Source organism: Camarhynchus parvulus, chromosome 14 (genome assembly GCF_901933205.1).
Source record: "Camarhynchus parvulus chromosome 14, STF_HiC, whole genome shotgun sequence".
In the NCBI taxonomy this organism is placed as follows: Eukaryota; Metazoa; Chordata; class Aves; order Passeriformes; family Thraupidae; genus Camarhynchus; species Camarhynchus parvulus.
The window spans coordinates 3,594,873-3,621,904 of NC_044584.1; the positions used below are offsets into that span (position 1 = coordinate 3,594,873).

Sequence of the window (27,032 nt, forward strand, 5' to 3'; positions counted from 1 at the left end):
ATCAACTTACCAGTGCTTGTGTCTCTCTGTTACAGGGAGAGGCTGGGAGATTGCACTGTAAGTATAGAATTTGAGGAAGCCTGACTTGGAAAGGTGAATGAGGCAGGGTTTATTGGATGTTAGCAGTTTTCTGTGTAGTAAATTTTTGAAAACATCAGTTTGAAAACATCAGTTATGTGAGTAATTTCACAAATTCACAAAATGGGAACAGGTTACTGAGTTCAGTTCCCTGCAGTGATATGCATTCATGTCTTGGAACCTCTTTCATGAGCACTCAAGTCACGTCTTAGGCTGAGCTTTTGGGAAGCTGTTCTTGGATCTCATCAATATGAAAGTTAAAAGCTTATATTTAGTTTTCTGTCTGTATTTATCGTAAGTATTTTATATCCAGTTGTTCAAATGCCAGATTTGTCCATGAGATTAAATAATTATTTTCCCTCTGTGCTCTTATCCCACACTCTGATTTGCTTAAAATAATTGTATCCAGCTGTTTTTCTCAGCTAAATTAGCTGATTTTTTTAGCCTCTTTCTCATATAAGAACACTCCCAAACCTGTGGAAGTTGTTGTCTCTCCATTTTCCAGAGTACTTTAGTAATTTGAATTCATGTTTTTTTGTCAGGAAAGCCATTCTGTAAGCTTTAGCACCAGGCTGTTAAATAAATAAATGATTTAATAACATGATAAAAGCCCTTCAGCTGTGCCCATGTAGTGTCTGAGCAGGTCTACCCTGGATTGTGAGACTTACAGTGGCCATCAGAAATGAGAAGTGATCTGTTTTACAGGTCATGAACTTAAAATACAAAAGGACTGTAAGATTTATCAAAGGTCATTAAGGTTAATATGCAGGAGCACAGGGGTAAACATAGATCTATGAGGTTGGCATCTGAACCAGCTGATAATCTTCTTATCCAAGTTATTCCTTGGGAAGCAGAAGTTATAACTAAGTTATTACTGGAGCAGAAATTCCTCTGGTAACATTCACAAGCTGGTTCCTAATGAAGTAAGACCATAAACCAACATATAACATCTTTTGCTGTAGCACTGAAGGAGAACAGAGGGAGGAGAGGAGACTGAGTCCCAGTCTGTATTTTCCTGAGGGGGCCCTCAAGGTCACGGATGTCCATCTGTCAGAGACTAGGATAGTTGTCCATGGAAGCATATGGGTTCTGAACAGTCTGCTGTTAGATTGTGGTCAGGCTGTGATCCTGGCCAAGGCAAGACCATGAAACACTTGTATCAGGAAAGCTAAGCATGGATGTCAATAGTTTGAATGCCCTATAAATACCCTGATTTTTACAGTTGCTGCTTTACAAGCTCATTTACTATCAACAGTTTTCTTGGGTCAAAATAATCTCTTTTTTGTATATGTGCAATTGTGAAGTGGAACCATTTTTTTCCCCCCACTTTCTTGGTGGAAGTGTGATATTGTGGAATTTGCTCAAAGCAGGTAGTTATGGCTTCCTTATGTGGTCTGCATATTCAACCTTTCAGCTATTTCTCACCCCTAACAAGAAATCAATTCTCCATGCTTAGAAGTGATGCACATACTTGAATTTTAATCATGTATTTTATGCATCTGTAATTAAAATGTCTGTCAGTGATGCATGTGCCTTAGAGCTGAACTACCAAAAATGCTACTCAGAGGTATTTGCAGAAAAACTTCCCAGCTTGGTAAAATAAAGCTGAGGAAGGCTGTGCTTATGTTAGACCCGCTGGGTGTGGATGCTTGCTTTGGCAACAGATCCACATCACACTTTGTCTTCCAGCCTGGGTTTGCTGCCAGCTGGCACAATGCCAGCCTGAAAGAAATTAACACTTCAGTTGTCATGGACTTTGTATATTTGGCTACTGAGGTTGTCTGGAAAGGTCAAAAATGTCACATCTAAGTTCATTGAGGGACTAATGTAATTCACAAATTAGGTCATTAATCTTTCAGAAATTCTTTGACACAGGGTTCATGTTGCTTGTTCAGAATAGGTTAAAGTCTGGGCTTTTGAAGAGTTTGGTATTCAGTAAACAGGACTTTACAAGAGGAAGAAATTCCCTATTCTTTAAATATTGGCTTCAGGTTGTAGATTACACACAAACCAGATTTCATTTATCGGTTTTGAAGTCAAGTTTCACTGTAATGGGTATCTAAACCAGTGAAGACTTGAAAATTTGTATTGAAAACCTATTTCTGTTAAAACTAAATAGTGCCAGTTCCTAAAAATAGTAATTTCTATGAAGCTGTACAGAAAATCACTGTGTTGCCTTCAAACTCAGCTAATGCTGTCTGGGGATGGAGAAGTTTTTTATTGGCAGATAAAAAAGGAGTTTTAGAATTTACTTCAATGGATAAAATATTTCTGCTGATCCCATTTTAGTGAGTATTCAGGGCAATGAGTTTAGTGATGCTTTGGAATGGGGGTGGGAAGGGGAATGCTTATGGTGATCCTACTCTGGAATTGAGAGACCACCTTCAACCACTTTCTGTTCTGATTTTAAGACTTTGAACATGGCACCATGAAATTTTCAAATCTCAATATTCAAAGCTGTAAAAGTCCCTTCAAGAAATACCATTATCTGGAAGTCCTGATGCTGTATGTGATCCGTACTGTCTTACCTAGGGATGGGCAGCAGCGATGAGTGGTCCGATGTCCAGGACATCATTGATTCCACCCCAGAGCTGGATATGTGTCAGGATCCTCGCCTGGAACGCACGGGTAGCAGGTACTGATTGTGACTTTACCCTGTGTGCTCTGTCACTTGGCTTCATGAGTAGTGATGAATGGATGCTCTGGCTCATAGTGAGCTCACTATGCAGCTATTTGAGACAGTCCATATATTCTGCCTAATATCAGAGGTCCTGACCTGCTTTGGATTCTCCAAAAGGCAGATGCTGCTGGTGATCTGCAGGAGGATGTGTACAGCTGAGCCAGGACTGGGCTCATTTACCTTACTGGTCTGGGGGTTTGGAGAGATGATGGAGCAGCAGAAGTTTTAAGACAAGAAAAGAGAACATGGGCTTAAGCTGTCAGGAATAGGGAAAAGGTGCATTTGTCCAATAAAACCTCAGTTCTGAATTCCATTTTAAAACCTCAAGTTTCTTTCAGTTCTAATTTTGTCAAGTATTTGAGGAGGCAGGGCTGCCCCCAAAAAGGGAGGACAAACAGAGGTAACCTCAGCAATCCCAATCCCACAGGCTCTGAGCAGGGAGGCTCAGATCTCTGGTAGTGAGCCCTGTCAGCAGCCCCAGACAAAGCAAGGGTATGAATTCGCTCCCAGTGCTACCCATGAACAGCAGGAGACAGGACTGAAGACAGGTGCATCTTAGCAAAGAACTGAAGGCATAGACCTGAGGTCAAAGGGAACCCTGGGACCAGTGGGTAGGTGCAGTTCCTAGGTGAGGCTGGTCAGAACAATTATGACCTATCAGTGCACTGAGCAGTGGTTACGAATCCTCAACACAGTTTTCAGAAGAATCATCAGCCTTTTACTAAACTATTCTGCTGCTCTGATCCCTACCCATCAACCATTTTGTTCTAAATAGGGGGCTTCCTAAAGGCTATTAATTTTGGCACCACATTGTTGTGAGGCATAGGTACCTTGATTTGTTTTTACTAAAGTTTACCTTTTACCCTTGTCCTGTGGGTAATTTGGCACTGTATCAGCAAAAAACCTCCCCAAAATCTTACAGATAGGTAGAAAATACAGTACCCTGGCAGAGTGAAGGCAAGATTATCTAATGGTCCCAGTCTGGACTGGATTTGCCCACCCTGTTGAGCACCCCCGTTGAGAAGGGTGTGAGCAGCAATAACACCTGCATTTCTCATCTGGGAAGGCACACACAATTAAGCTCCCCTTGGGACATGTAGGATACCTGGACTATTTTTAGGGTCAGGAGGAATCTAGGGAGTTGAAACTGCTCAGCGTGGGGAAGACAGAAGTGACTGATGAGATCAGATAAAAAATTGGTCAAATCCAGGGGAAAGAAGGAAACAGACAGGATTGATGCACCGGAGCTCTTCGGGCAGGAATCTCTACTCCAGGTAGTGAGACTTGAGAGCTACAGGAGACACAGCCTGACTTGGACTGATGACAGTGTGTGTGCTGCTCTGAAAGCAGAGTGCTTTCATGATACATATACTTCTGAAAGCTGAATGTTGAACAGGAAATTCAGTCTGACTTAGGTCTCCAGATCAGACTGAGTGCTGGTTTCTCTTTCATTTGTGCTGCCCGTTGCATTGTGTGAACTGATTAATTGCAGTGCCATCACAGCACCATTTGTACTTCCTCAGTGCTTTCAGATATCTGGTTGGCTGGAATTTTTCTGTAATTGAAAAACCCACTTTTTTTTCCTCTCCTTTGCAGTGTGCTGTGGCTGCAATATCAGAAGCAGCTACTACACTCCATTTATAATCACTAGGATTGTTTATGTGATAAGCCATAAAACTTGAAATCATCTCAGTTGGTGCTGACCTTTCTGATAGATTGCTGGAGAAATTGCACAGCTGCTGCTCATGCTGGTTGATGTTACTCATACAAGGCAAGGCACTGCAAAGTGTTTATTACCCACATTAAGACAATTTTTTAGAGTAGACAGCCACAATTCCAGAAGTTGCCTCACCTGCACATCCTGTAACAACTCTTTGGTGCTTTGAGCCATGAGGCTGTCAAGAAATACAAGAAGATTCTTGGTGGTATCAAAGACACTGAGAGGTGGAAATGTACCGTCACCTGATAAGACTAAAAACTATTAACTTTGATTTACCTTTAATTAAATACATTTGGGGACATGTGAAGAAATGCTTTTCAATACATAGTCTTACCCAAAAGAAAAATGGACCCTTCAAACTTCTCGAGGTCGGCTGCTTGTTCTCTGCCCCCGAGGTGAGTTGGGTGGTCCAGGGAGCGACCCCAGGCTCTGAAGAATGAGACTGGACTCTCTGTTGTTCGGTCTTCAGGTTGTTTATTAAGTCTTATCTACAAAATTTTCTCCCTGGCAGACAGAGGTCTGACCAGCAAGGCAGCCACGACGCTCTCTGACCGCCCCCAAGGCTGCGCCGTCTCTTATACCACAAATTACGTATATCATATTTACCTTTACCTTCCAATACCTATCACCCATGTCCATGTTGGACAGTGCACCCCTTCCCCAAACCAATCCCTGAGTGCCAACATCACAGCAGAAGATGGAGAACAAGAAGAAGAAGGAAGAAGGATGAGACACGCCTTGTTCCCTCCATCTTGTCCCCATTACCTTTATACAAAAATTTTTAAAACTTATATTTTCACCCTGTGTGCACCTTATAAAAACACCCTTTAAACCTGTGACACCTTCCAGCCCTCATACCAAACTGGCAATTCATTTGCAGGATCGAAATCCAGCCACCAAGTGTTCCGGGCATCATGCCAAGATCTCCGAGCCCCCTGACGGGGTTTCGGCTCTCGATGTGGTCTCGGGGGACTCCTCACATCTGAAGTGATGTGCAGAGTTCCCACAAAACTGGTTGCACTTATTGACTGGCCAAGTAAAAAGGCTGTTGCTGTTTTCAGCATTGAATTTCTTATTTGGTCTTACTGCTGTCTGAGGTTTTTATCTAGATTGATCGGAGCATGGGAATCCTTGCAGAATCTGACAGGTCAAAGCTGAGCTTTTCTGCAATGTGAAATTTTTCTGTGAAATACTGAATAGTCCTTAACTTGTGTGACTTCAGAGTAAATGATCTGGGTGAGCTTTGAGGTTGTGGATGATAGATGTGTCCTCAGCATAAGAAGGACATGAAGCTGTTGGAGCAAGTCTAGAGGAGGCCATGGACATGCTTCAAGGACTGGAGCCCCTCTGCTCTGGAGCCAGGATGGGAGAGCTGGGGGGAGTCCGCCTGGAGAAGAGGAGGCTCCAGAGAGACCTCAGAGCCCCTTCCAGGACCTAAAGGGGCTCCAGGAGAGCTGGACTTTGGACAAGGGCCTGGAGGGACAGGACAATGGGGAATGGTTTCCCACTGCCAGGGGCAGGGTTAGATGAGATATTGGGAAAAAATTCTTGTCCATGAGGATGGGGAGGCCCTGACACCAGTTGCCCAGAGCAGCTTTGGCTGGAAGTGTCCAAGGCCAGGTTGGATGGGGCTTGGAGCAACTTGGGATAGTGGAAGGTGTCCCTGCCCATGGCAGGGGGTTGAAACAAGGAGGTCTTTAAGGTCCCTTTCAACCCAAATAATTTCATAAGTCTATGATATGGGGAATAACACATGCTATTTTCTTTACTCAGTTCGCTTCCTGATTCATTCAGTGGTGAACAGATGGGTTTTGATTGCAATAGTCTGAGATGCTCAGTATTTCAAAGATAAATATTTGAGCTTAAATGTTGCCAAGTAACAAGATTCCTTCTGTTTTTTTGCTTCCAACAACAGCCCAACACAGGGGATTGTGAACAAAGCATTTGGCATCAACACAGACTCCCTGTACCATGAACTTTCCACAGCAGGCTCTGAGGTCATTGGAGATGTTGATGAAGGAGCAGATTTGCTAGGTAAAACCTTGTTATTTTCTCTGGTACAATGACTCCATATTAAGCTTCTAGAAACATTTAAATTCTCTTTTTCTTTCAGAACTTGGATGTTTCTCTTTTTTAAGAATGCATGGAAATTGAGATACATGTGATAGAAGCATGTACCTGCAGTACAGTCATGATAATTTAGAAAATAATCTCAGCTGTTAGATAACTTTTATTTGGGTTGTCTTTAGTGCATAAGTTATTTTTTCTACAGGATTCTCTACACAAATAATTTGAAGACAAAATTTTTTTCTTCTGCTTCTGGCTGAAAATTCCTCCCCCAGTAATTTTATACTGAGAGAAAAAGTTGTTTGAAATTTGTAAGATAGTAACTCATTTGGTTAAGTTTTTGATGTTTAAATTATGTGGAAATCTTATGGTCTGTAATGCAGTATTTACTGTTTTGCAGTCAGCCTAAGAGATGTAATAATTAACTTTTTAAGCTGATTTTGAAGATGTTTGTAATACCTCTAGGCAGGCTGTGTTCTGTGTTCTTGACTGGGACCCTGCAGCAGTCAGAGAAGCAACTTTGCCTCAGAGAGCACTCTGAGCCGTCTCTATACTTTTTCTATTGGATTCCTGAGTATCTAGATTTTGTTTTTTGACAGAATTTAAGCATGTTTTTAATTATTGCTGTTTTCCTGCATCAGGACAGTATAAGTGGTCTTTGAATACTCAGACGACAAGGGTACCTGACTGAGGTTATAACAGTGTAGCTCATTTTCCATGTTACTGCTTGCTTTAAGGAGCCTTAGGACCCATGAGGACTCCAGAAACAAGGCGTTATGTGTACTTAGTGGCAGGAGATCTGATCTGAAAGCGAACATTTCCTTTCTGTGATTACTGATATAGATCTGCTTATGGATAATCTTGTAAGTTTAGTTCTGTGTATGTGTCCAGAATAGAATGAGCTAAAATGTGTCATTCAGACTTGCAGCAGCTCACCTTTGCCCAAATTACAAAGGTACTTGTATCAGCTTTGATATGTCTTGTATCAGGACCTTTAAAAAGCATACGTTTTTGCAGGGGAGATAGATTTTGTCCTATTAGACAAAAACTTAACCTTGAAGATGCGGACTGAAAACTGGAAAGGGGTTAATAAATTACTTCTTGTTTGATGAAGGACAAGTATCTGAAACAGTACTATTATAGTCAATAGTGTGACTGGAATTAAGAACATGAATCAGACCATCATGAGAATGCTCGCAATAGCTTTTTGATATGAGTAGGTTTGGGTTGGTTTTTTTAAAAATCATACAGCAGGTATGAGAGCCCTCATGCCATTGCCTAAAGCATAAAATCATTTATTGTTTCATCTTCAACTCAAGATTGCCAGAATAAAAAAAAAATCTGCAGAAGACTCAGGATGAGCACACAGGCTTACTCTGCCTGCAGTGGGAGCCAGTCTGTGCAGATATTTACAAAATTAAGAATTTTGAAGGAAAAGCAAGATTTCCAGGTTTGAGAATCCCCTGGATGCTAGTAGCCATTTGCAGAAGGGCTGGGGCTCTTGCTTAAAGGGAAGGTTGACAGTAGGAACTACATGTGATGGTTAAAGCTGTGGAATGAATTTTAGTTAGCCAGCTTCATACATTATCAGCAGCTGTATTCCTAGCAGAATCAAAACACTAAAACCATGGATAATCTTGCCGTTGAATATCTGCTTTATCTTGGTCATCCTGTCCACTCCTTCCTCATCAAGGAGTGTTCAGTTGATTCTGCGACTCTGTCTGCTAATCACTGTGCCAATTGCTGCTTTCTTTCTCCCCCCCAAAATGACTGGGGTATCAGATATTATTGGCTTGGAAGAGTTACTATTCTGGAAAATTACTTACTCGGTGTATGAACAGCTTCAGACAACGTGCTTCCCACTTTGGAAGCCTGCCTTCTGGAAATCCACTTCCCCTTGGGATTACCCTGTAGCCTGACCCAGTGATCAGCAAGAAATGCAGACTGTTTTTTTCAAAGGGCCAAAAGTTTTTTTTGCCCAAATCTTGCATGGTTGTTCACTACAGTCTCAGATGAAGTCAAAGGTGCTTCACTTCTGAGATGTCTGTTGCTTGGAGTTACGTCTTGCAATAAAATGTACAAAGACTTTGTTGAACAGTGGCCATGTAAGCATGGGCCCTGAAGATCACAGTGTAGTTTCTGAAGACTGCAGCATGGCGTACAAGGAGGACATTTCTGTACTGGGACCATTTTCTTGCCTGAGCAGAGATGCAGAACCCTTTCAGGTGATCCAATGGCAGGCCAGCAAAATAGGATGACTGGTTCCTTTTCAAATATGGGAGATGGACTATGCCTTGTTTTGTGATCAACATTGATCTAATTAATCATTTTGCTGAGTTCTGGCCACTGACTTTGGTACATAAAGATGTTTTTAAAATGAACACAAACATTGCTGGTTGTAAAGAGAGAGGAAGCACAGAGAGATCTCAGGGGTTGTGTCTCTCAACAGCAAATGAGACTGGTACTTTTTTTTGTCTTTGCACTATAGAAAGCACACAAGAAAGTCTGGTAAAGATAGAAGCAAAGGGCTAGATCTTAGGGCTGACAAAAATCTGTCAACATAATCCAAAATTTTGCCTTTTTTCTTCAGTAGAATGTTCTCTCTTTGTGCTGTACTTTTGAGTCTGCAGAGACAAAGAGGAAATGGTGCTTTATGAACATGGTATAGGGACAAAATACACAAGCTGAAAGAGTCCTCTAGGTCATGTTTGGAGCTCGCTTCTTTCTGTAAATCAAATTCATGAATGACTCTAAGCTCACTTAAGTGAAGACTTATTACTTCCTCCAGTCTCTCAAAACTTGGCAGTCAATATGTAAAGAATATTCTCTTTTTTTTTTGTCTCAGTTCCTTAAAGAAAGAGAAATTTAATTAAAGATGACCTTAAGAACAGGACTTATAGAAATTACCCTTGAACACTGGCTGGCAGTCAAGTCTGATTCTGTAATGGAAAATCCCATTTATTCCTGGTACATAATTGGCACTCTTCATGTTTTATTATTTTGAATAAAACCCACAAAACATGTGGGTTTCCTCTGGCCTCTAATACTGCTTTACATACATGGGATATAGGAAGTATTCTGGAGGAAAATGTGGAGTGAGAACAATTATTTACTAATGAACATTGAGAACCAAATTCCCTTATTTCTCCTACAGACTTGGGAGCACTAGTTGGCAGTTTTCCTGCATATACACTTGTTAATCACAAGTGATCCTGGGTAGGTTCCTGTTCTCCCATCTCCCCTTTTCTCAGCTTCCCCTTCTACCAGATCCCCCTTCCTGCTCTTCCTTATCCCAGGTGTTTCCAGACACAAACGATCACAGCAGTGTGGGTGTGCTCAGTGGACAAGCCCTTTACTGAGGGTGGTGACAGTGGTGAGCTGATTGCCCAGAGAAGCTGTGGCTGCCTCATCCCTGGAAGTATCCAAGGCCAGGTTAGAGGGGGCTTGGAGCACATCGGATAGTGGAAAGTGTCCCTGCCCATGGCAGGGGGTGGAACTGGATGATCATTCCAACCCAAACCGTTCTGTGATTCAGGTTTAGGATAACCAACTATATTTGCTTTGGAAATTAAAGAGCAGAGGGTCTGTAGTAAAGACAGAAATGCAGTGTTATTAGTGGTTAGTTTATATACAGTATTGTGTACAGAAGTTGAAATGAGATTATCAAACTAAGTCCCAGTGCTACACTATACAAAAAAAAGGTTTTAAATGCAATCAGTTGTCTTTTGCAAGCTGAAGTGTCACTGAAGAGCACAGTTATGGTCAGAAGATACAGTTGTTAAAATTGCAGGGTGAGGGGAAGTGAGAGGTAGTGGGAATGAGCTGTTCTGCATTTAGTGGTAGTTGACTAAATAAAGACATAATAAAGGTTTACCCAGTCCAGGAAGATCTGATTGCCTCAGATCCAAATCTGGAAATCTGGGGATAGCTGAGGTGGGTGGCTGCAGTTGTACCATGGGTTACCTTTCCTTGGGGTTTTTTCTGTCCTATATGTAGAGTCATGCCATCAACAGCTATGGCAGGTCCTGTCCTTACTATTTCGTGCCTTTTGACATTGAAATGGCTGAATCATTGTTAATTTTTTTTGACAAAATTTTGATTTTGTTGGTTTTAGTCACTGATGGTCCTTTTTCACTTCCTTTTTCCCTTGTCTCTCTGTGCTTCGCTGGACATGGCGCATAGGGGAGTTCTCAGGTGTGTATCTCCTGCTCAGTTCTCCTTGTTTCTTTTTTCTGCTTGAGGTCGGATATTGTGGTATACACGTGTGATACTCCCCTGCTCTTGTCCAAACACAGTTGGCTTTGCAGACTTCTCCCACCTCACTTTGCTTGGTTGCCTCACACTGGTGGGTCCCTGCAGCAGGAGGTCCCTGCTCTGCTCACATTCCTGCCACCTTTCAACCCACTTTCTCTTCTGTGGCTGTGGGCAGGTTTGGTCCACAGTGTTGCACTAGCCTGTCACTCAAGGTCTTGGGGCTCAAAGGGCTTTTTTTCTGCCAAGAAGGGTACTTGTAGCAGAGATCGAGTGGGCACAGACTGAGTGAGGATCCCACTGTAATCTCCATGGCCTGTGCTGTGAGGAGTCCTTCATGTGCCAGTGGCTGTGGGGGGTTACCTGGTGCAAAACAACCCCCTTTGGGTATTGTAGTGACATTAAAGACACTTTTGTGATGGGTTAGAGTGGCAAAGCCTCTGTCTTTGGTGGAAACTTTGCCTTTCTGTCTCAGGAGATGGGTGATGGCTCTGTCCTTTGCTGGGGGAGGCTGCTCACTGCCCTAGGGCCATGCTCTGCCATCAGGTTTGCACCTGCTTGAAAAATATGCTTGGGCCCTGGTGCAATTTCAGTTGAAGTCAAGGGAATCTCTCTTGATTACAGTGCAAACTGGGTAAAATTTGCCCTGTAGTAAAGGTGGTGACCTGGCAGCTGCAATAGTGTCATGTGCTAACAAGCTCTGCCATGTCCCTGTGCCCGGCACTGCTCAGTGTGGGCTCTGTGACGATACCAAGAAAGGGATGGCATCATCCCTTCTTCTCATTCAAACTAGTTTTACTGTAAGCCACATTTTGTGTGAACATTCCTCAGAAAACCTCCCACTGAAGTTGGGTTGGAGTTTGTTGCAGTGTGGAGGTGGATTTGGGCCTTTTTAGGTCAGACGAAGGCTTTGATACTCAGCCCCCTTTTGTGTTTTTCCCCCTGCTACTGTCCTTTCTTCATCCTCTTCACAATGTCTATTGACCTGCCTTTGTTGTGGCGATGGGAAACTCAAGGATGTATCATACAGGGAAAATCATGAAGATGAAGGAAGCAGATGAGGTCATCTCAAGCTTATCCTGACATCTGTTGTGATAGGACAAGGGGTGATGGTTTAAACAAAAGAAGGAAGATTTAGATTGGATATAAGAAAAATTTTTTTTGCACTTGGAGTGGTAAGGCCCTGGCACAGGTTGCCCAGAGAAACTGGGACTGCTTCATCCCTAGGCGTGTTCAAGGCCAGGTTGGGTGGGGCTTAGAGAAGCATGGTCTAGTGGGAGATGTCCCTGCCCATGTCACGGGACTGGAAATGGATGAATTTTAAAGGTCTCTTTCAACCCAAACCGTTCTGTGACACTCTAAAGTAAAGTCCCTGTTAGGTCAGGCTGCAGCAGAACAAGATAACTTTCTACCAAGCATCATGTGTACACACTATACATGTGCTGACGAGTTGCTCTGTTTGCTGTTTACAGACTGGTACTTAATGGCTGCTGTTTTTCTCTTCCTTTCTTCCCCTTTGTCCCCATCTCTTTCTGTTCCCTTTCTCGTATGGGATGGCTCTCATAGTACGGGATGATTTCTTTGGTAAGGCAAAGGCCTTTTTACCTTTTCTCTTTTCTTTTCTTTTCTTTTCTTTTCTTTTCTTTTCTTTTCTTTTCTTTTCTTTTCTTTTCTTTTCTTTTCTTTTCTTTTCTTTTCTTTTTCTTTTCTTTCTTTTCTTTTCTTTTCTTTTCTTTTCTTTTCTTTTCTTTTTCTTTTCTTTTTCTTTTCTTTTCTTTTCTTTTCTTTTCTTTTCTTTTCTTTTTTTTTTTTTTTTTTCTTTTTTTTTTTTTTTTTTTTTTTTTTTTTTTTTTTTTTTTTCTCTTCTCTTCTCTTCTCTTCTCTTCTCTCTTCTCTTCTCTTCTCTTCTCTTCTCTTCTCTTCTCTTCTCTTCTCTTTCTCTTCTCTTCTCTTCTCTTCTCTTCTCTTCTCTTCTCTTCTCTTCTCTTCTCTTCTCTTCTCTTCTCTTCTCTTCTCTTCTCTTCTCTTTTTTTTGTGCATTTTTTTCTGCATTCCTTTTATCCACTCATCATTCATCCATATGTCTTGCATCACCTTGGTTTGGTTTTTTGTGGTGGTGGCACCTCTCCAAGAAGCAGGATGCAGCTGCTCTGTAGAGGTGGTTTGGGGATTCTGGTCTGTTTCATTGTAGTTGATTATCCGCTTTGATGCTTCACACTTTGCCTGGCTGTGAGATGAATATGGTGTAGATGCTCTGCTGGACAGGGCTTTGCCCAGACCTCACCTCCCTTTGCTCCATGCCCCAAAGGGTTGAAAACTGAAAGTTTTCTTCCCATGAGCGGAGCTGTCCCATTACGGCCTGTGCAAGATGATCTTGTGGTGCCATTCCATGGCTCTTGTAGGCTTCCTCTTGTTCTTTATTGCCAGAGGAGCCTTTCTGACCTCTAGATGGTTAAGGCATTGGGCTGTCACTGCATCACACAAAAGTAGAAGCTGTGGTGAAGGATACTGATGGAATGCTGTGTGGCCTTTAGTTCTGGCATGGTAGCTCACCCTCTTCCCCAGAATTTTTGTCTCCCAAAAACAACTGCAGAGAGGGATGACTCAAGAATATGAAGGAAAAATATTTAATCCAAAAAGGTGCGGGTGAGCTCTTCCCTTGATGTTCTTCAGTTCCTTTAATGTTCTTGTGCCAATGTTATGGCTTACAGGCTAAATATTTAATTGATTATTTGTAAAATCACTAAAAATAAGCAAGAAAAAAATTCAATGAACTGAAGACTTCTGAGTCTTCTGACTGCTATGCGGCATGTCACAACAAAAAAAGGGCTATGGATCCTTCACCTTACCAACCCAAAACACACTGTAGTTTGCATTGATATTAGTGTTTCCCGCTGTTGTGTGTTGGAATATTCTCTGACACACATTGGCCTGAAACATCAAAGTGATTAATTGTCTGCCATTGATTTTTCAAAAGTTTTTTGAAAATGCTGCTTCTTACTCATTCTTGCTGGGAATTTGCTTTTGTCATCATAAATTCATCCCATTTAACTGTGGGAAGAGGATCTGTGTGTTGGAGTGTTTTGGTGTGTTCTCACTTTTCATGCCCTGCCATGTTCCTCTAACTTCTGTTTAATTCAAGTTTGTGTTGTTTTTATTTTATGCAAATACTAATTAATCAGCAAATGACGTATCATGAAGACTGTTGATGTCTTTGCTATGAAAGAAGAGAGAGTTCAGAGGGCAGGACAAATACTGATTGTGGGGAGACTTCTTCATGCTCTGGGACCTGTGGTGAGATATGAGCTGCACCCCTTAGCACTGTCCTGCAACAGGGAGAGGCCTCTCTGCCTTCAGCTCTCAGGTGGCCTCTGTTCCTCACTATAAGACAGAGACCCTGGGACTCAGCAAGTCCCCGGCAGTGGGAAACAATCCAGATGTGCTTTTGGTCCCTAAATTTCATTGGTTTTATGAAATACTGAATTCAACCTTCACTCTTAGCCCCAGATGTGTCAGTGTTCTTGTAAACCAGTCTGCAGACTGCAGCTGTACATGGATGCCCAAGTGCAAGTGCAGAGTGTCTGCTGTAATGTTGACTATGGGTCTGAAGTGGTGGAACCAAGACATCACATTTTAAACATCTGTGAGAAAGCTGTTAGAGCTAGGTGTAGCAAGGGACAATCTGAAGTCCTATTGAAATTGCTCTAGCAAATGGTCGATAATGGGGAAGCCTTTCATGTGCATGAAACTCATCACAACCATGATCCCAAATCATGCAAACAGAAAATTTGGCTTATACTAAGAAAGGAAGAAAATCACTAGTGTGCAGGACAGCAACTTGGACAGTGTTCTGCTGTCCTCTGTGAAAAACCCATAAAGTCTACCTTCGTTCTGTGTGAGGAATGATAAAAACTGTTTGCAATAGCTCATGGCTGAATCAGGAGTTCCTGCTTTGACTTCCCTTACTGGTATTAGTGAAGCTTTCCCCTCTGTCCCTCCCAAAGAGGTTTGTGTAGACTGGGGTGAGAAGCTAGATCTGAGTTTGGATTCTCTACAGGACACATGGGTGTCTTTGCTGGTGCTGTTTGGTCATTCAGGTAGAGACACTCCACTTTACACACAGGACACAGGAATCTAGGGAAGGCTAACAAAAGTGATTTCTTTTTCTAAGGCGTAAGTTAGGCAGTGCCACAAAAGCTGCATGTTTCTAGGAGAGCAGGTGAAAACTACCTGGCCTTTCTTTTCAGGAATGGGCAAAGAAGTGGGCAATCTGCTGTTGGAGAACTCTCAGCTGCTGGAGACCAAGTAAGGAACTGTCGCATTCTCTGACCTACCTGCCTGGTTATAAACAAGATGTCACCTTGGAGTAGGTCTTGGCCAAAACTCCTTTCTCACTTGCTTATCTAACTGGTTGTCCTGAATACTTGTTCCTTCACTTGTAGAAGAAGAATTGCTCTCCTAAGCTATTTCCTAGCTGTTTCCTTTCTGCAGACACTTGGATAAAGCCTCTAGGCACGTGCTGGTAGGGCCTGATGCCATCTGAGATAAGTTTCAGGCTTTAAATTCAGTGGGAATCCATGTGTTGGTCTGAGCCTCTGTGAGGATGTTGCTGATAATAAGGTTTTATTTGCAAGGTTTGTCATTAGGAAAAAAAAAATCATTGTTGAGTTCTTAAATATTTCATAGTTGATGGAGGAGAAGCAGACAATGTAATGAAGCTGGTTTTTGAGAAAAGCTGGCAAACCAGCTATTAAAGTTGAGGAGATGGGAAGAGGAAGGCCAAGTACTCCCAGGGGAGAGCTGAGAACCTACTGTGATGGGAAGCTACTGATTTTATAAATGTAAGATGTTTTGGAGCTGATTGGAAATGCGTATTTCTATTGCCATCATCTGCAATTATCCTCAATTGCAGATGACAGCAGTTCTGAAGGGCGTATTTCAGACTTTCATTCTGCCAAAAAAGATAGGTTGCTCTACATATACCTTCTTCAGTGTTCTGTCGTCATCCGAAGGAGAGGTTGATTTGTTAGTCAGGATGCATAATTGTCCTGAACAATTATGGTGACTTCTCTGTTCTTCTGGAGCTCCATCTTCCCAAAGTTTAATTTCCTTTGAGTCATAGTTGGACTGAATTGTTAAACACACTTGTTTCAACTTTCCTAATAGCATCTGTGACTTTAGTTAAAGATCTCTTTTATGGACAACTGCTAGTTTGGGGCATTTTTGCTTATTGTCCCTTTCACACCTTTAAGAAATGCTTTGAACGTTGTGAAGAATGATTTGATTGCCAAGGTGGACCAGCTGTCTGGTGAGCAGGAGGTGCTGAAGGGAGAACTGGAAGCAACAAAGCAGGCCAAAGCCAAAATAGAAACCAGAGTCAAGGAGCTGGAGGAGGAGCTGAAGAGGTGAGTGATTACCCCCCTGCCCCAAGGAACTGGGAGTGAAGAGTGGTAAACCCACCTCCTCTGTTTTACCCTGGCTGTTTCATTCGTGGGATTAGCATTGTCATTCAAAGGTACTTTAGAGAGCACAGGAAGGCAGGATTAGGATTCTGAAGGAGCAGCTCCAAACCTAGGCTCCCTGGAGTGGAGCATTTACGGTGTAAATTTGCAATTAAAAGCCAACCAATTAACAACAACCAAAACCACCCAAATAAGGGGAGTTTCAAGACCAATAATTTTGAAGGAAACTGCCAAGAACTTGATCCTCCTAGCAGCCAGGTTAGCTGTGAGAGAAGTAAATGCCCATTCATTTACTGAAAGAGCTCATACAGAGTTGCACAAGAAATATTTAAATGCCTATATCAGTAATTGTTTCATTGCTCATGTTAAGACTGAGAAGAGGCAGAAGAGATTCTAAATTCTGATACAGGAGTATGTATCAGAATTTAGAATATTTATATCTTCCTTTCAAACTAGAGAAACTAAAGCCCAACTGCCCAGCAAAGCCTGGGATGGTTTCACATCTATACACACAAAACTGCCTCCTGGAACTCAGAGCAGAACTGTTCCATTGTGGTTGGCTGTGCATGACTGCAGGTGCTCAGGGCAGAGGACAGGGTTTGTTATCCAGCTGAAATCTAGAAGGTTCTGTAGTCTGAGCTCAGAATCACCAAGAATAACACAGACTGGTCTCTTTATTGTCCAGAATGTATGAAATGAAAGTAGTCTTGCAAGCAGGGAGATTTTTAAAATGCCTTTTGTAGTGCCTCATAAAGTAGGAGTTCAAAGAAACTGAAAGCACTCAAATACTTTCAGTATTTTTTATCAGGGTTTGGTGTTCTTTACCATTTTGGGAAACTGTTCTTCATGTTAGGGGCTTTTTAACTGTATTGAATCACAAAGAATCAGAGAATCTGCTGAAACCAGAAGCAGTCCAGCAGAAGCATTTAAGCCAGAATTTTCCCTATCGAAAATGGCTCAGTTCTCATCAAATATTTGAATGTAGATGCTGGTTCAGAAACAGAAACTGGCTGAATTCTTCCAGTGGTCAGTATTTTGGTGCTCACAACAAATGTTTGAAAAATAAGGGGTGAGGTCGATGAAGCTCTTCGGAGTAATGTGGTGGAAGAGGGAGGGAAAATGCCAGAGAAGCATCTCAGAATTTGTACACTTGGTACACATGGTGATGGATGCAGCCAGACTTCCCATAGCTGGTTCTATTCCCAGAGCCAGCCATGGAGTCACTTGCTGTTTTGATCCCTTTCTTCCTGTTTCCTAGAGTGAAATCTGAAGCAATTGTTGCCCGACGAGAGCCCAAAGAGGAGGTGGAGGATGTAAGCAGCTATCTCTGTACAGAATTGGTATATGACATTACTAAAATGCCTGCGGGGAAAGGGGGTTGATTTACTTACCTGTATTGCTTCATGTGTATGAGTCCTGAGATGCAGACTGATGTACCTTTGTTAGCAATGAGGGCAAGGGTGGTGAATGGGTTGTGGCTGATGAACATTAAATCCCTTCATACAACTTTCAAACCAGAATCTGGCACAGAGGAGCAGCTGACCCGGTGGCAGTATGACTGTGCAGGATGTAGTTTCTGTGGCTGAGTGCTAGAGCACTGCCCTGCTCAATACCATCCTAATTTAGAATCAAAATCTAGTGTGCAGTGTGTATTCTCTCAGGGTGTTATGACTGTCAGGCTTCTCCAGAAGAGCCTGTCCCCATGTAGGCAGTGAAGATGTAGCTGTGAGGACATCATGCACTGAAATCCAGCTTACACAGTCAGCTTTGCAGGAGTGACTACCACCATGTCTTAGTGCTGTGTTTTTCTTGTTAATTCTTTTCAATAAGCCAGTATTGCGTGTTACAACGTACAGGCAGAGAAGGCTCATGGGCTGTTCTTCTAGGACAGCTCTTGAAACTGTTTTGACTGGGATAGAGGCTGTTCAACAAAGACCAACTGTAGCTGGAAAAAAAAAGGCAAATCAAGCAGTAACAAGATTTTCCTTGTAAATGTCCCTGCTAGGACAAGGAATTCAATACATTTATTTATGTCATGTTACTATTTCTTTCTTACACAAGGTATCAGACAGGTTCAGTTTTAGCCTAGATATCTTGACTTATTTGGAGTGAACTTGGTTTGTTGAGAATTTAGGTAGATGGGAACATTTTCAAGGTGTGCTCATGAGCTGCTAAAGAGAGTTGGATTTGTTTTCAGTTGAACGGACAGGAGGTCTGGTTCTTTTTATAATTTAAAAAATAATTGACAAATTCCTTTTTGTTTATACAGTTCTTGTTTTGACTAGTCATACAGATTTGATTCAAAGTCCAGGGAGGCTAGAGAGGGGCTTGGTTAATTTGTGCTGTTCCAGCTCTCAGCAGCACTTACCAGCCAGGCTGAGCTTGGGAATTGCCACAGTCTAGCACAACCATGTGCCACCTCCTAGTAATGAGTTCCCGAAACCCTTGCAGTCTTTATTTTGGGCAGATATTTTTTTAGTCATGTTGTTCTCATTTTCCACTTTTCAAAAGAGACAAAACAGACTTTTACTCATTTTGTTCCCAACCCAAAGCTGCCTCTGCCCTCATTGGAAGGTCAATTTGTGTCACCAAAGAGGAAAAGGTGTTTCCTTAGTTTCCTGTATCCTACCTTTATCCATCTGTACTAACAGAAAACCTCCTTGCAGTCCTCCTGAGAGGGCAGGTGGCATTATGTGGTGCTCCCTGCTGCTTGTGACTGGCTTTGCTATGTATTGAATCTTTGGTTTCCAAATTTCTGGACCAACAGACCACTGTCAATTCTTACCATTCCTTGCAGACTATCAAAGCACCTTGCTGGCAATAGTCCCACACTGAGGTCTGTGTATGCGAGAGTTATGTGTTCAAGTTGGTGGTGATTCTCATTCTAGTTTGCATGGGTTTGCTGAGCCCATGGAGGTCCAATGGCCATAGTTTGGAGCTCACTGTCTGAATTATCTCCTCATATGGGGAGTGGGAAATGGGGATGAAATCAAACAGGGCAGGAGAAGAACTAACAAGTATGTGTCTGTCCCTGACGTGCCTGGTACTAACCTCAATCCCATTCCATCTTTTGTTGGCTGAAGCAGTGCTCCTCCCCTCTGCAGGACAACATTCCCATTGCCCAGCGCCGTCGCTTCACCCGTGTGGAGATGGCCCGGGTCCTGATGGAGCGCAACCAGTACAAGGAGAGGCTGATGGAGCTTCAGGAGGCTGTCAGGTGGACAGAGATGATCAGGTGAGGCTGGGTGTTGGGTAACATTCCTGTTTAGGACAGAACCTGTTCATGTTTTACCTTGTGGTCAATGCAACCCCTACCAACACAGGGTTGAGAAGTACTGGAAGTTTTCCAGACTGTAGATGCTTTTCTTCTAATACCAATTCTTTCTTTCCTGTTCCTGAACCTGGGCTGCAAATCTCGTGTTACCACCTTTATTTGGGGACACTGGACAGTTGTTTGTCTTGCTTGTTTCTTGTGTGCTTATTAATCTGGGAGAAGCTCTAGGGAGGAGTATTGCTTCTGAATGATGAGTTATAAAGGCTACGGCTTGAAGTGACTCCAGTGCTAGGTTCTGTAGTTCCCACACTGTCTGTGGCAGACAGTTTTACAGGGAGTTGATAATCACGTTAAACACACTTACTTGCCTTTCACATGAGCCTTGTTACTTAAAGTGGTTGGATGTGCTTGCATTGAAGACCAGGGCATGTCCCATTCCCTGGTGTCTTTTGAAACATGTTAGAATGAATTCTGACTTTCAACATGGCTTCCTTGATGGAAATGACCTGATGCTTGGCAGAGATGCAGAAATTAACTTGGTTCTGCTGTGTTTGTCCATAGAGCTTCCCGTGAGCACCCATCCGTGCAGGAGAAGAAGAAATCCACCATTTGGCAGTTGTAAGTTCTTTGGTGGTTCATGCAAGATTAAGAAAACAGGGAGTGTTGCCATTTCTACTTCAGACAACTTAATAGACTCTGAAATTAATGTCAGATAGAAGTTGGCTTAACCCTTTTGCCTTCAATCCCCAAAAGGGTTGTTCACTTAACCCTTTTGCCTTCAAGGGCTTCCTTTGTCCTTAGTGGAGTTAAAATCAAATCTGACCATGCTCATTGACTTTGTTTCACAAGCTGAAAAAGTTAATGAGTATCCTGGAATGGAAACTTTCATACTCTGTCCTGGTTTATGAGGACACACTCACAGTCAGTTGTAATAAAGGGCTGTTTTTAGAAGGTACCTATTTCTGGAAGCTAAAAACACCTTATGCCAATCAAACCAAGAATGTAGGTCTGAGTTTGAAGTAGAGCAGTTTTTGTGACAGGCTTGCAGCCTTTGATCCCAACCTCTTGCTTCCCTTTCTGTGTATCTATGGTGCTTGTCTCCCCAGGAACCTTTTCTCTTACTTGTTGGCCCTTTTCTGTCGCTAGCTTCAGCCGTCTGTTCAGCTCTTCCTCCAGTCCTCCCCCAGCAAAGAGGACCTACCCCTCTGTGAATATCCACTACAAGTCTCCCACCACGGCGGGGTTCAGCCAGCGGCGCAGCCACACCATGTGCCAGATCTCCTCCGGCAGCCGCACCCTCGAGTTCTTCCCTGACGAGTGAGTTACAGGGCTGTGTGTCAAGCCAGGCTCCCCTGCAGCGCTCCCAAAGAACAGCAGTGTTTGAAATAAGCTGTTTTCCACTTTGGAAACAGTCTGTGTGATGTTAGTATGTCTTTGTTCTCTGTGGCTTATCTCCCTGAGCTTTCACTCATCAGTTACTATATGGATGGGTTCAGCAAACCTTGTCCTTCCAAACATACAGTATCCATGGCTTTTCAGGCCATGATGGATCATCTCAGCAGGGACCATGGGAGCTCCAGGTGGCCCCACAATAGTTCTGCACTTGTATTTGCAGACTGGGATGGAATGAAGGAGGGTTTTTGTGGTGGAGTGTGATGGCAGCATCAAGACAAAGGAATGAAATGTCTGCACAACCCTTTTGACAAGGGGTTTAAATGAAGATAAAAGTTCTCTCCACAGCACATTAAAGTTCCAGTAGTTGGTTTTAATTTAAACCATGCTAAAAATGAGCCTCTGGGTATCGCTACTACAGTCTTACCCAAATTCTTTGTGTTGCTGAGATGAAGGGACAAAACTCTTCAGTGCTCTACATGACTTCACAATGTGTTCTGCATTGGTTGTTTGGTTCCACATGGAGTGTGTTTTTATGGAAGGACTTTGGAGAATGTGGTGGTAAAGTAGGATAACTTCTACAATAAAAAGGATTTGTTGAAAACACACTGGATCTTGTAGAAGGGTAAATTTAAACTTTTTAGATACCCATTGCCCTTATTCCGTCTTTTTCTCTTATGACATCTCACAGTCATGCTGTGCCATCCTTCTCTAAAACCTGTTTTTGAAGGGCTCTTGGAACATCATAAGAGGTGATGACAATGACTTGGCTTGCCACATTGCTCAGGTGATGGGTCAGAACTGCCTGTGTCTGTTTCTCAACACAGTTTTTCTGTCTCTGACTCCCTACATCTCTTTTCACAGTTGGGTCTGGTTTGCTGTGTGTGCCCTCCCTGATACTGGCCACACTCCCTTCACCCTCAGTTTCTCTCTTTAATGATCAGCTGGATGACGCTGTGCTTCTCTCCTCAGTGACTGCACGTCCTCGGCACGCCGTGAGCAGAAGCGAGAGCAGTACCGTCAGGTTCGGGAGCACGTGCGGAACGATGATGGGCGGTTGCAGGCCTGTGGCTGGAGCCTCCCAGCCAAGTACAAGCAGGTAGGGACCATGCTCTGGACAGGCTGATTGGAAGGTGACTTTAGTCATTAACTAGGGACCTTAGTCATTAACTATTTAATTTAGATGTACCATGTGCATATTTTGTTTGTATGATAATTGTAGGCCATCACAGACCAAAGTGATGTTCTGTATATCTCCACCAAAGTCAATGGAGGGACTTTGATTCCTCTGCATGAAAGTACTGAAACCAAAAAGTACCCTAAACCAAAAGTGCCCTAAACCAGAATCCAGGTATTTTTAAACTAAATTTCTTTTGTTATAATTGGGCTGGAACATTAGTTATTTCATTTATACTCTGAGAACTTAACAGTCATTTAGTATGAAAACCAAATGCAGTTTATGCCCACTTCTTCCCATCAGTAACACAAAATCAAACAACACCAGCCTCATTTGTTGGCTTGTGACACATTTAACTGGTCAGAGACCTCCTGAAAGGGAGGAGCCTGGCAGCATGGCTTGGAGGTTTCAGGCCATACAGGCATTAAGTTTGGAAAAGACTTTTAAGATCAAGTCCAACTGTCATGATGGAAAGGAATGCTAGTTGTCCTGAGTCTTTGCAGGGAGCATCCTTTCTCTTTCAGCAGGGCAATGTGTAGCCTCTGTGAGCCATCACTGGGGCACTGATGATTGTGAGATGGTGTCTTGGGTGTGCTGCTCCTCTCCCCTTAAGGACTCTTGTTTCACACAAGATGTGATAGGAAGCCTCAGCAGCAGCCACCTCTGGTTGGTTCTGTCACACTGATTCCATCTCTCTTGCTGTATCCCGGTGTTTGCAGCTTTATACTGTCTTTTTTGTCTTCTCTCCCCCTAGCTGAGCCCTAATGGTGGTCAGGAAGACACTCGCATGAAAAATGTCCCTGTGCCTGTATATTGTCGCCCACTAGTAGAGAAGGACCCAACTATGAAGGTATGTTGTTTCAGCTTACCGTGCAGTCCAGAAAGGGGACATGAAATAAGCAAGGGATTTGGGTCACTAAACCTGCCATTTTTACAACAATCTCTGTTATTTAGACATTATATATTCCAAATTCTATCTTCCACTTCCTTTTTTTGAATGGTGGTTTGTAGTGAATGTAGGAAAAAGTATTTTAAGACAAAATTCTCAGCTGGTTCTGGTTGCTAGGTTCCCTGCTGCTCCCTGACATCTTTTGCTTATTTTGAGACAATTCATCAACAACAGCAACATTTTATGCTTCTAATGCTTTTGCTAAGACTCCTCAAGGTGTAATGGAAACTAATATAAAAATTCATGAAAATGACCAAGTGAAAGTAAAAACACATTTCATCACTCCTTAGATTTTACTGTTGACCAGAATTCATTGGAACCAGGCAAGTGTTATCTGGAGTAGATTTTTGTGAAGCCATATCTATTAATACTTGAATGTTTTGAGTAGAATTGCAGTTGGGTATAAGCAGTCATCTTTGGCAGACTTACCTGCTGTAACTGGTTGTTTTGAAATAGTCAGTTTGTCATTACTTCATTCAGAGATGATTTTTAGAAGTCATCCTGATGGTTAAATTGTAAGAAAATTTTTATGCTGTTGTTTCTAGAAGACTCTAGGTGTGATCTTTAGATAATGTTCTGTGCGGCATCTTTTCTTTAAGGTTTTGGGTAAATCTAGTATTTCTGTAGTCCTCTTCCAGGTATTCTCTTAAAAAGCTCCCTGGAAATTATTTATAGGAGGTTAGCTGGATTTGATTTCAGAATACTGCTTATTTGGGAGCTAAACCAGCAGACTGTTTTTCCACACTTCCAGAGATGGGGCAGCCACAGGCTTCTCTCTGGGTAACCTCACCACCCTCACACCCTCACAGGAAAGAATCTCTTTCTAATACCTCATTTAACCTGTCTTCTGTCAGTTTGAACACGTTAAACATCTGTCATGTCCTGGCTTGCATTGCTGCAGTGACTAAAAAGCAGTGATGTTGCTGGGTAGAGATCCTCTGCCTTACCTCTTATCAATCCGGATATCTTCTAGTAGAAATCATAAAGATCTGGTGTTTCCAACTAAATATTTTAGATGTTTGACATTTGACAGTTCTCCACAAAGGTGCCTAAATTCAAAGACACCACGGAGCCTGCAGAATTCTTAGTTCAGATTCCTGCTTCTGTTTCTTAGCTGTGGTGTGCAGCTGGAGTAAATCTCTCAGGATGGAGACCTTTGGAACAGGAGCCTGGGAATGGGCAGAAACTAGATCCTGGGCATGATCCTCTCACCTGTGACAGGGAAGTGGAAGGTGACAACAACAAAAGTAACCATACATCTCCTGAGAAAAAAAAGGTCAGAAAATAAAGTGGATTTTTTTCCCTCTGATGTTTTTTTTCATTTCATCCCTACCATATCCCTTCTCTCAGTATCTTTGTACTATGCCATAAAATGTTCTTGTACTTGTGGGACTGTGCTGTGATGTGCTGGCTCTTCTGTAACTTTAGGTGTGATCTGGGACAAATCACCCAGTATAAAGTTTTCCAACTTTTGCTTTTGAAACGTTTGGAATTTTGAATAAAATCCTAATAACAAGGGCAATGAAATGCTTGACTGAGGTTGCTAGGAAGATTTTATAGCCCTCATCATTGTAAATTAATAAATACATTCAGGGAAAGCTTTGTTAAAAGAACATGGTCTGTGAGTCCATTTGGGCCTCTTGAGATTTAGTCCATTCTGGTTTTTGGTAGCATGAAGTGATTTTTTCCTTTTTTTTTCCTGTTTAAAGAACCAAGCTGTAATTTGCAGATAATCATACAGCATTTTATGCTGTCTGGTTTGTAGGGTTTTTCTCCACACCTGTCTTATATTGCTGCCTTATACTCTCCCAAGACCAGCTTGCTTAAGCTGATCAGTTGTGTGCATCCCAGACTCACAGCATTCTGGATGACTGAATTTTCAGCGATACATTTGTCAGACATCTCAACAGAAAAATTAGTGGCCCCATTGCTCTTGCCCTAAGGAGTCAGACAGGCTCTTTGGCCAGTGCTCTGGATACTAGTGCAGTAACATTAATGGAATCAAATTAATAAAAATAAAAATATAACTGATTAGACAACAATATAAAAAAGAAAAATTTCTTCTATAGTTCTACTGTAGAATAGAATATATAATTTAAAATAAATTACACCATGTCTAAGTGTTGCCAAGCACTGTTAAGCTCAGGTTGATCCAAGAGAAGTGCTGATCATGCCAATGTGTGTCTGCTCTCCCAAAGGCGAAGGAGCTCCATGAGATGGATGCCACATCCAGCCGTGTCTGGATCCTCACTAGCACGCTGTCAACCAGTAAAGTTGTGATAATTGATGCCAACCAGCCTGGCACAGTGGTGGACCAATTCACTGTCTGCAACGCTCATGTACTCTGCATCTCCAGCATCCCCGGTGAGTGCAGCCCAGGCTGGGGTCTGACAGGGTCCCTGCCCCACTGAGGAGTAATAGATGTCCTCACTTGGGAGCTAACCCCTGGGCTGTGTTGTGTTCTGTAATTGTTTCCCAAAATCATAACCCAGATCTTGCCTTCCTGTAGGACCTTTCTGTGGAGATCTCTCCCTGTTCAGTGTTCAGTAAGTCTTTGCTTTGGTATACATCGGCTGTTTTCTGAAAGCAGGAGTGAGCCTTGTCGGGCATGGAAGGGCTCAGTACCTGTGTTGGATACTGATATTAGGGATGAGGGGATCTGCCATGGATCAGGCTGCTGATGGATGGGTGTGGTGCTTCCCCAGGGTGGTGAACCCTGAAGGATCAGAATCTCCCATCATGAGGGTGACCTCAGGAGTACATTAAATTAGCAGTGATTGCTTGATTTAATGAGAACCTGTTCTTTGCCTTCAGCGGCCAGTGAGAGTGACTATCCCCCAGGCGAGATCTTCCTGGAGGGGGATGTGAATCCCGAAGAGTCAGCTGGAGCAGATGGTGTCTTGGCAGGGATCACGCTGGTGGGTTGTGCAACCCGCTGCAATGTGCCACGAAGCAACTGTTCCTCGCGTGGGGACACACCTGTTCTGGACAAGGGACAGAGTAAGTTTTGGGATGTAAAATTTAGTGACATATCAATTACAGCTTATCCTGTACGAGCTCATGGTGTTACAGCCACATCCTCTTGTCTCCAAGTTAAGCACTTCAGAGGCCTCCAGAATTTTGTTACTACGATACAGGACTACCAAAGGCCCTTTTGGTATATTTCTTCTTAGAGCCCTCCTTTCTTCTCTGATTCACATGCTACAGCCTGGTTGCAGGAGTCATACAGTAGAGTATTTTGGGCATGTGAGATGTTTGCCCTGCTACAGGTGCTGCTGTTCTGATTGCTTTCTTCCGTGAGTGTTGGGAAGCCAATTAAGCTCACATGCAAATCATACTGCTGCCCTTGCTGACTCCATACTGTAGTGACAGCCTTGGAGCCCTTCCAGTGCTGTGCTGTGCTAGTCATAGATTATGCTTCACTTTAAAATAGTGTCTGTTTCCCATCCAGGGAGAAGATACCTGATGAGCTGCTGTGTCTGTGGCACAGGCTCAGGGCTTGATTGAGATTGGGAAGGAAAGATAAATCAAAGAATTGACAGCCTGATACCTGTATAGTTAACTCACCAACTGATTCTTCAGCAGGTTTCACATTGTTCATTGTCCTCCAGGTGAGGTGGCTCCTGTCTGCAATGGGAAGATCAACCAGTCTCAGTCTACTGAGGAGGCAACAGAGGCTACAGAGGTACCGGAAAGCAGTGCCAGTGAGGCAGAGCTGACGCAGGCCCGGCCTGGGCCCCTCACTGAGCATGTGTTCACAGACCCTATCCCAGCCCAGGCATTCAGGCAGAACGGGTAGGTGAGCTGGGGTCAGAATAATGGTTCTGTTCTATTACTGATCTGTTTTCATAAGCTTTGTGATAAGAGAAGCAGCCTGAGCTTCTGATAAAGTTCAGACTTCTATCAGTTTTGTGCCCAAGCAATTTTATAGATGGGATAACAGGGAAGGAAAAGAATGTCATGAAAACAGACATGGCTCAGC

At 42.8% G+C, this 27,032-nt stretch overlaps 1 protein-coding gene across 15 annotated transcripts in view; it reads left to right on the forward strand.

Annotated features, from left to right (window-relative positions):
• Window positions 1-27,032, forward strand: part of MAPK8IP3 (mitogen-activated protein kinase 8 interacting protein 3) — an 82,033-nt gene that overhangs the window by 43,414 nt on the left and 11,587 nt on the right. For 4 of the 15 annotated variants that reach the window (XM_030958506.1, XM_030958515.1, XM_030958510.1 and 1 more), the window contains 15 exons: window positions 2,611-2,713; window positions 6,394-6,512; window positions 10,728-10,739; window positions 15,044-15,101; window positions 16,049-16,201; window positions 17,517-17,598; window positions 19,342-19,493; window positions 20,094-20,150; window positions 20,679-20,849; window positions 21,897-22,023; window positions 22,856-22,951; window positions 24,165-24,326; window positions 25,249-25,414; window positions 25,865-26,050; window positions 26,662-26,845. In XM_030958506.1, the coding sequence (XP_030814366.1) occupies window positions 2,611-2,713; window positions 6,394-6,512; window positions 10,728-10,739; window positions 15,044-15,101; window positions 16,049-16,201; window positions 17,517-17,598; window positions 19,342-19,493; window positions 20,094-20,150; window positions 20,679-20,849; window positions 21,897-22,023; window positions 22,856-22,951; window positions 24,165-24,326; window positions 25,249-25,414; window positions 25,865-26,050; window positions 26,662-26,845 (1,828 nt within the window). The remainder of the gene's footprint in view (window positions 1-2,610; window positions 2,714-6,393; window positions 6,513-10,727; window positions 10,740-15,043; window positions 15,102-16,048; window positions 16,202-17,516; window positions 17,599-19,341; window positions 19,494-20,093; window positions 20,151-20,678; window positions 20,850-21,896; window positions 22,024-22,855; window positions 22,952-24,164; window positions 24,327-25,248; window positions 25,415-25,864; window positions 26,051-26,661; window positions 26,846-27,032) is intronic. The other 11 variants (XM_030958521.1, XM_030958514.1, XM_030958520.1 and 8 more) reach the window with 8 other exon arrangements.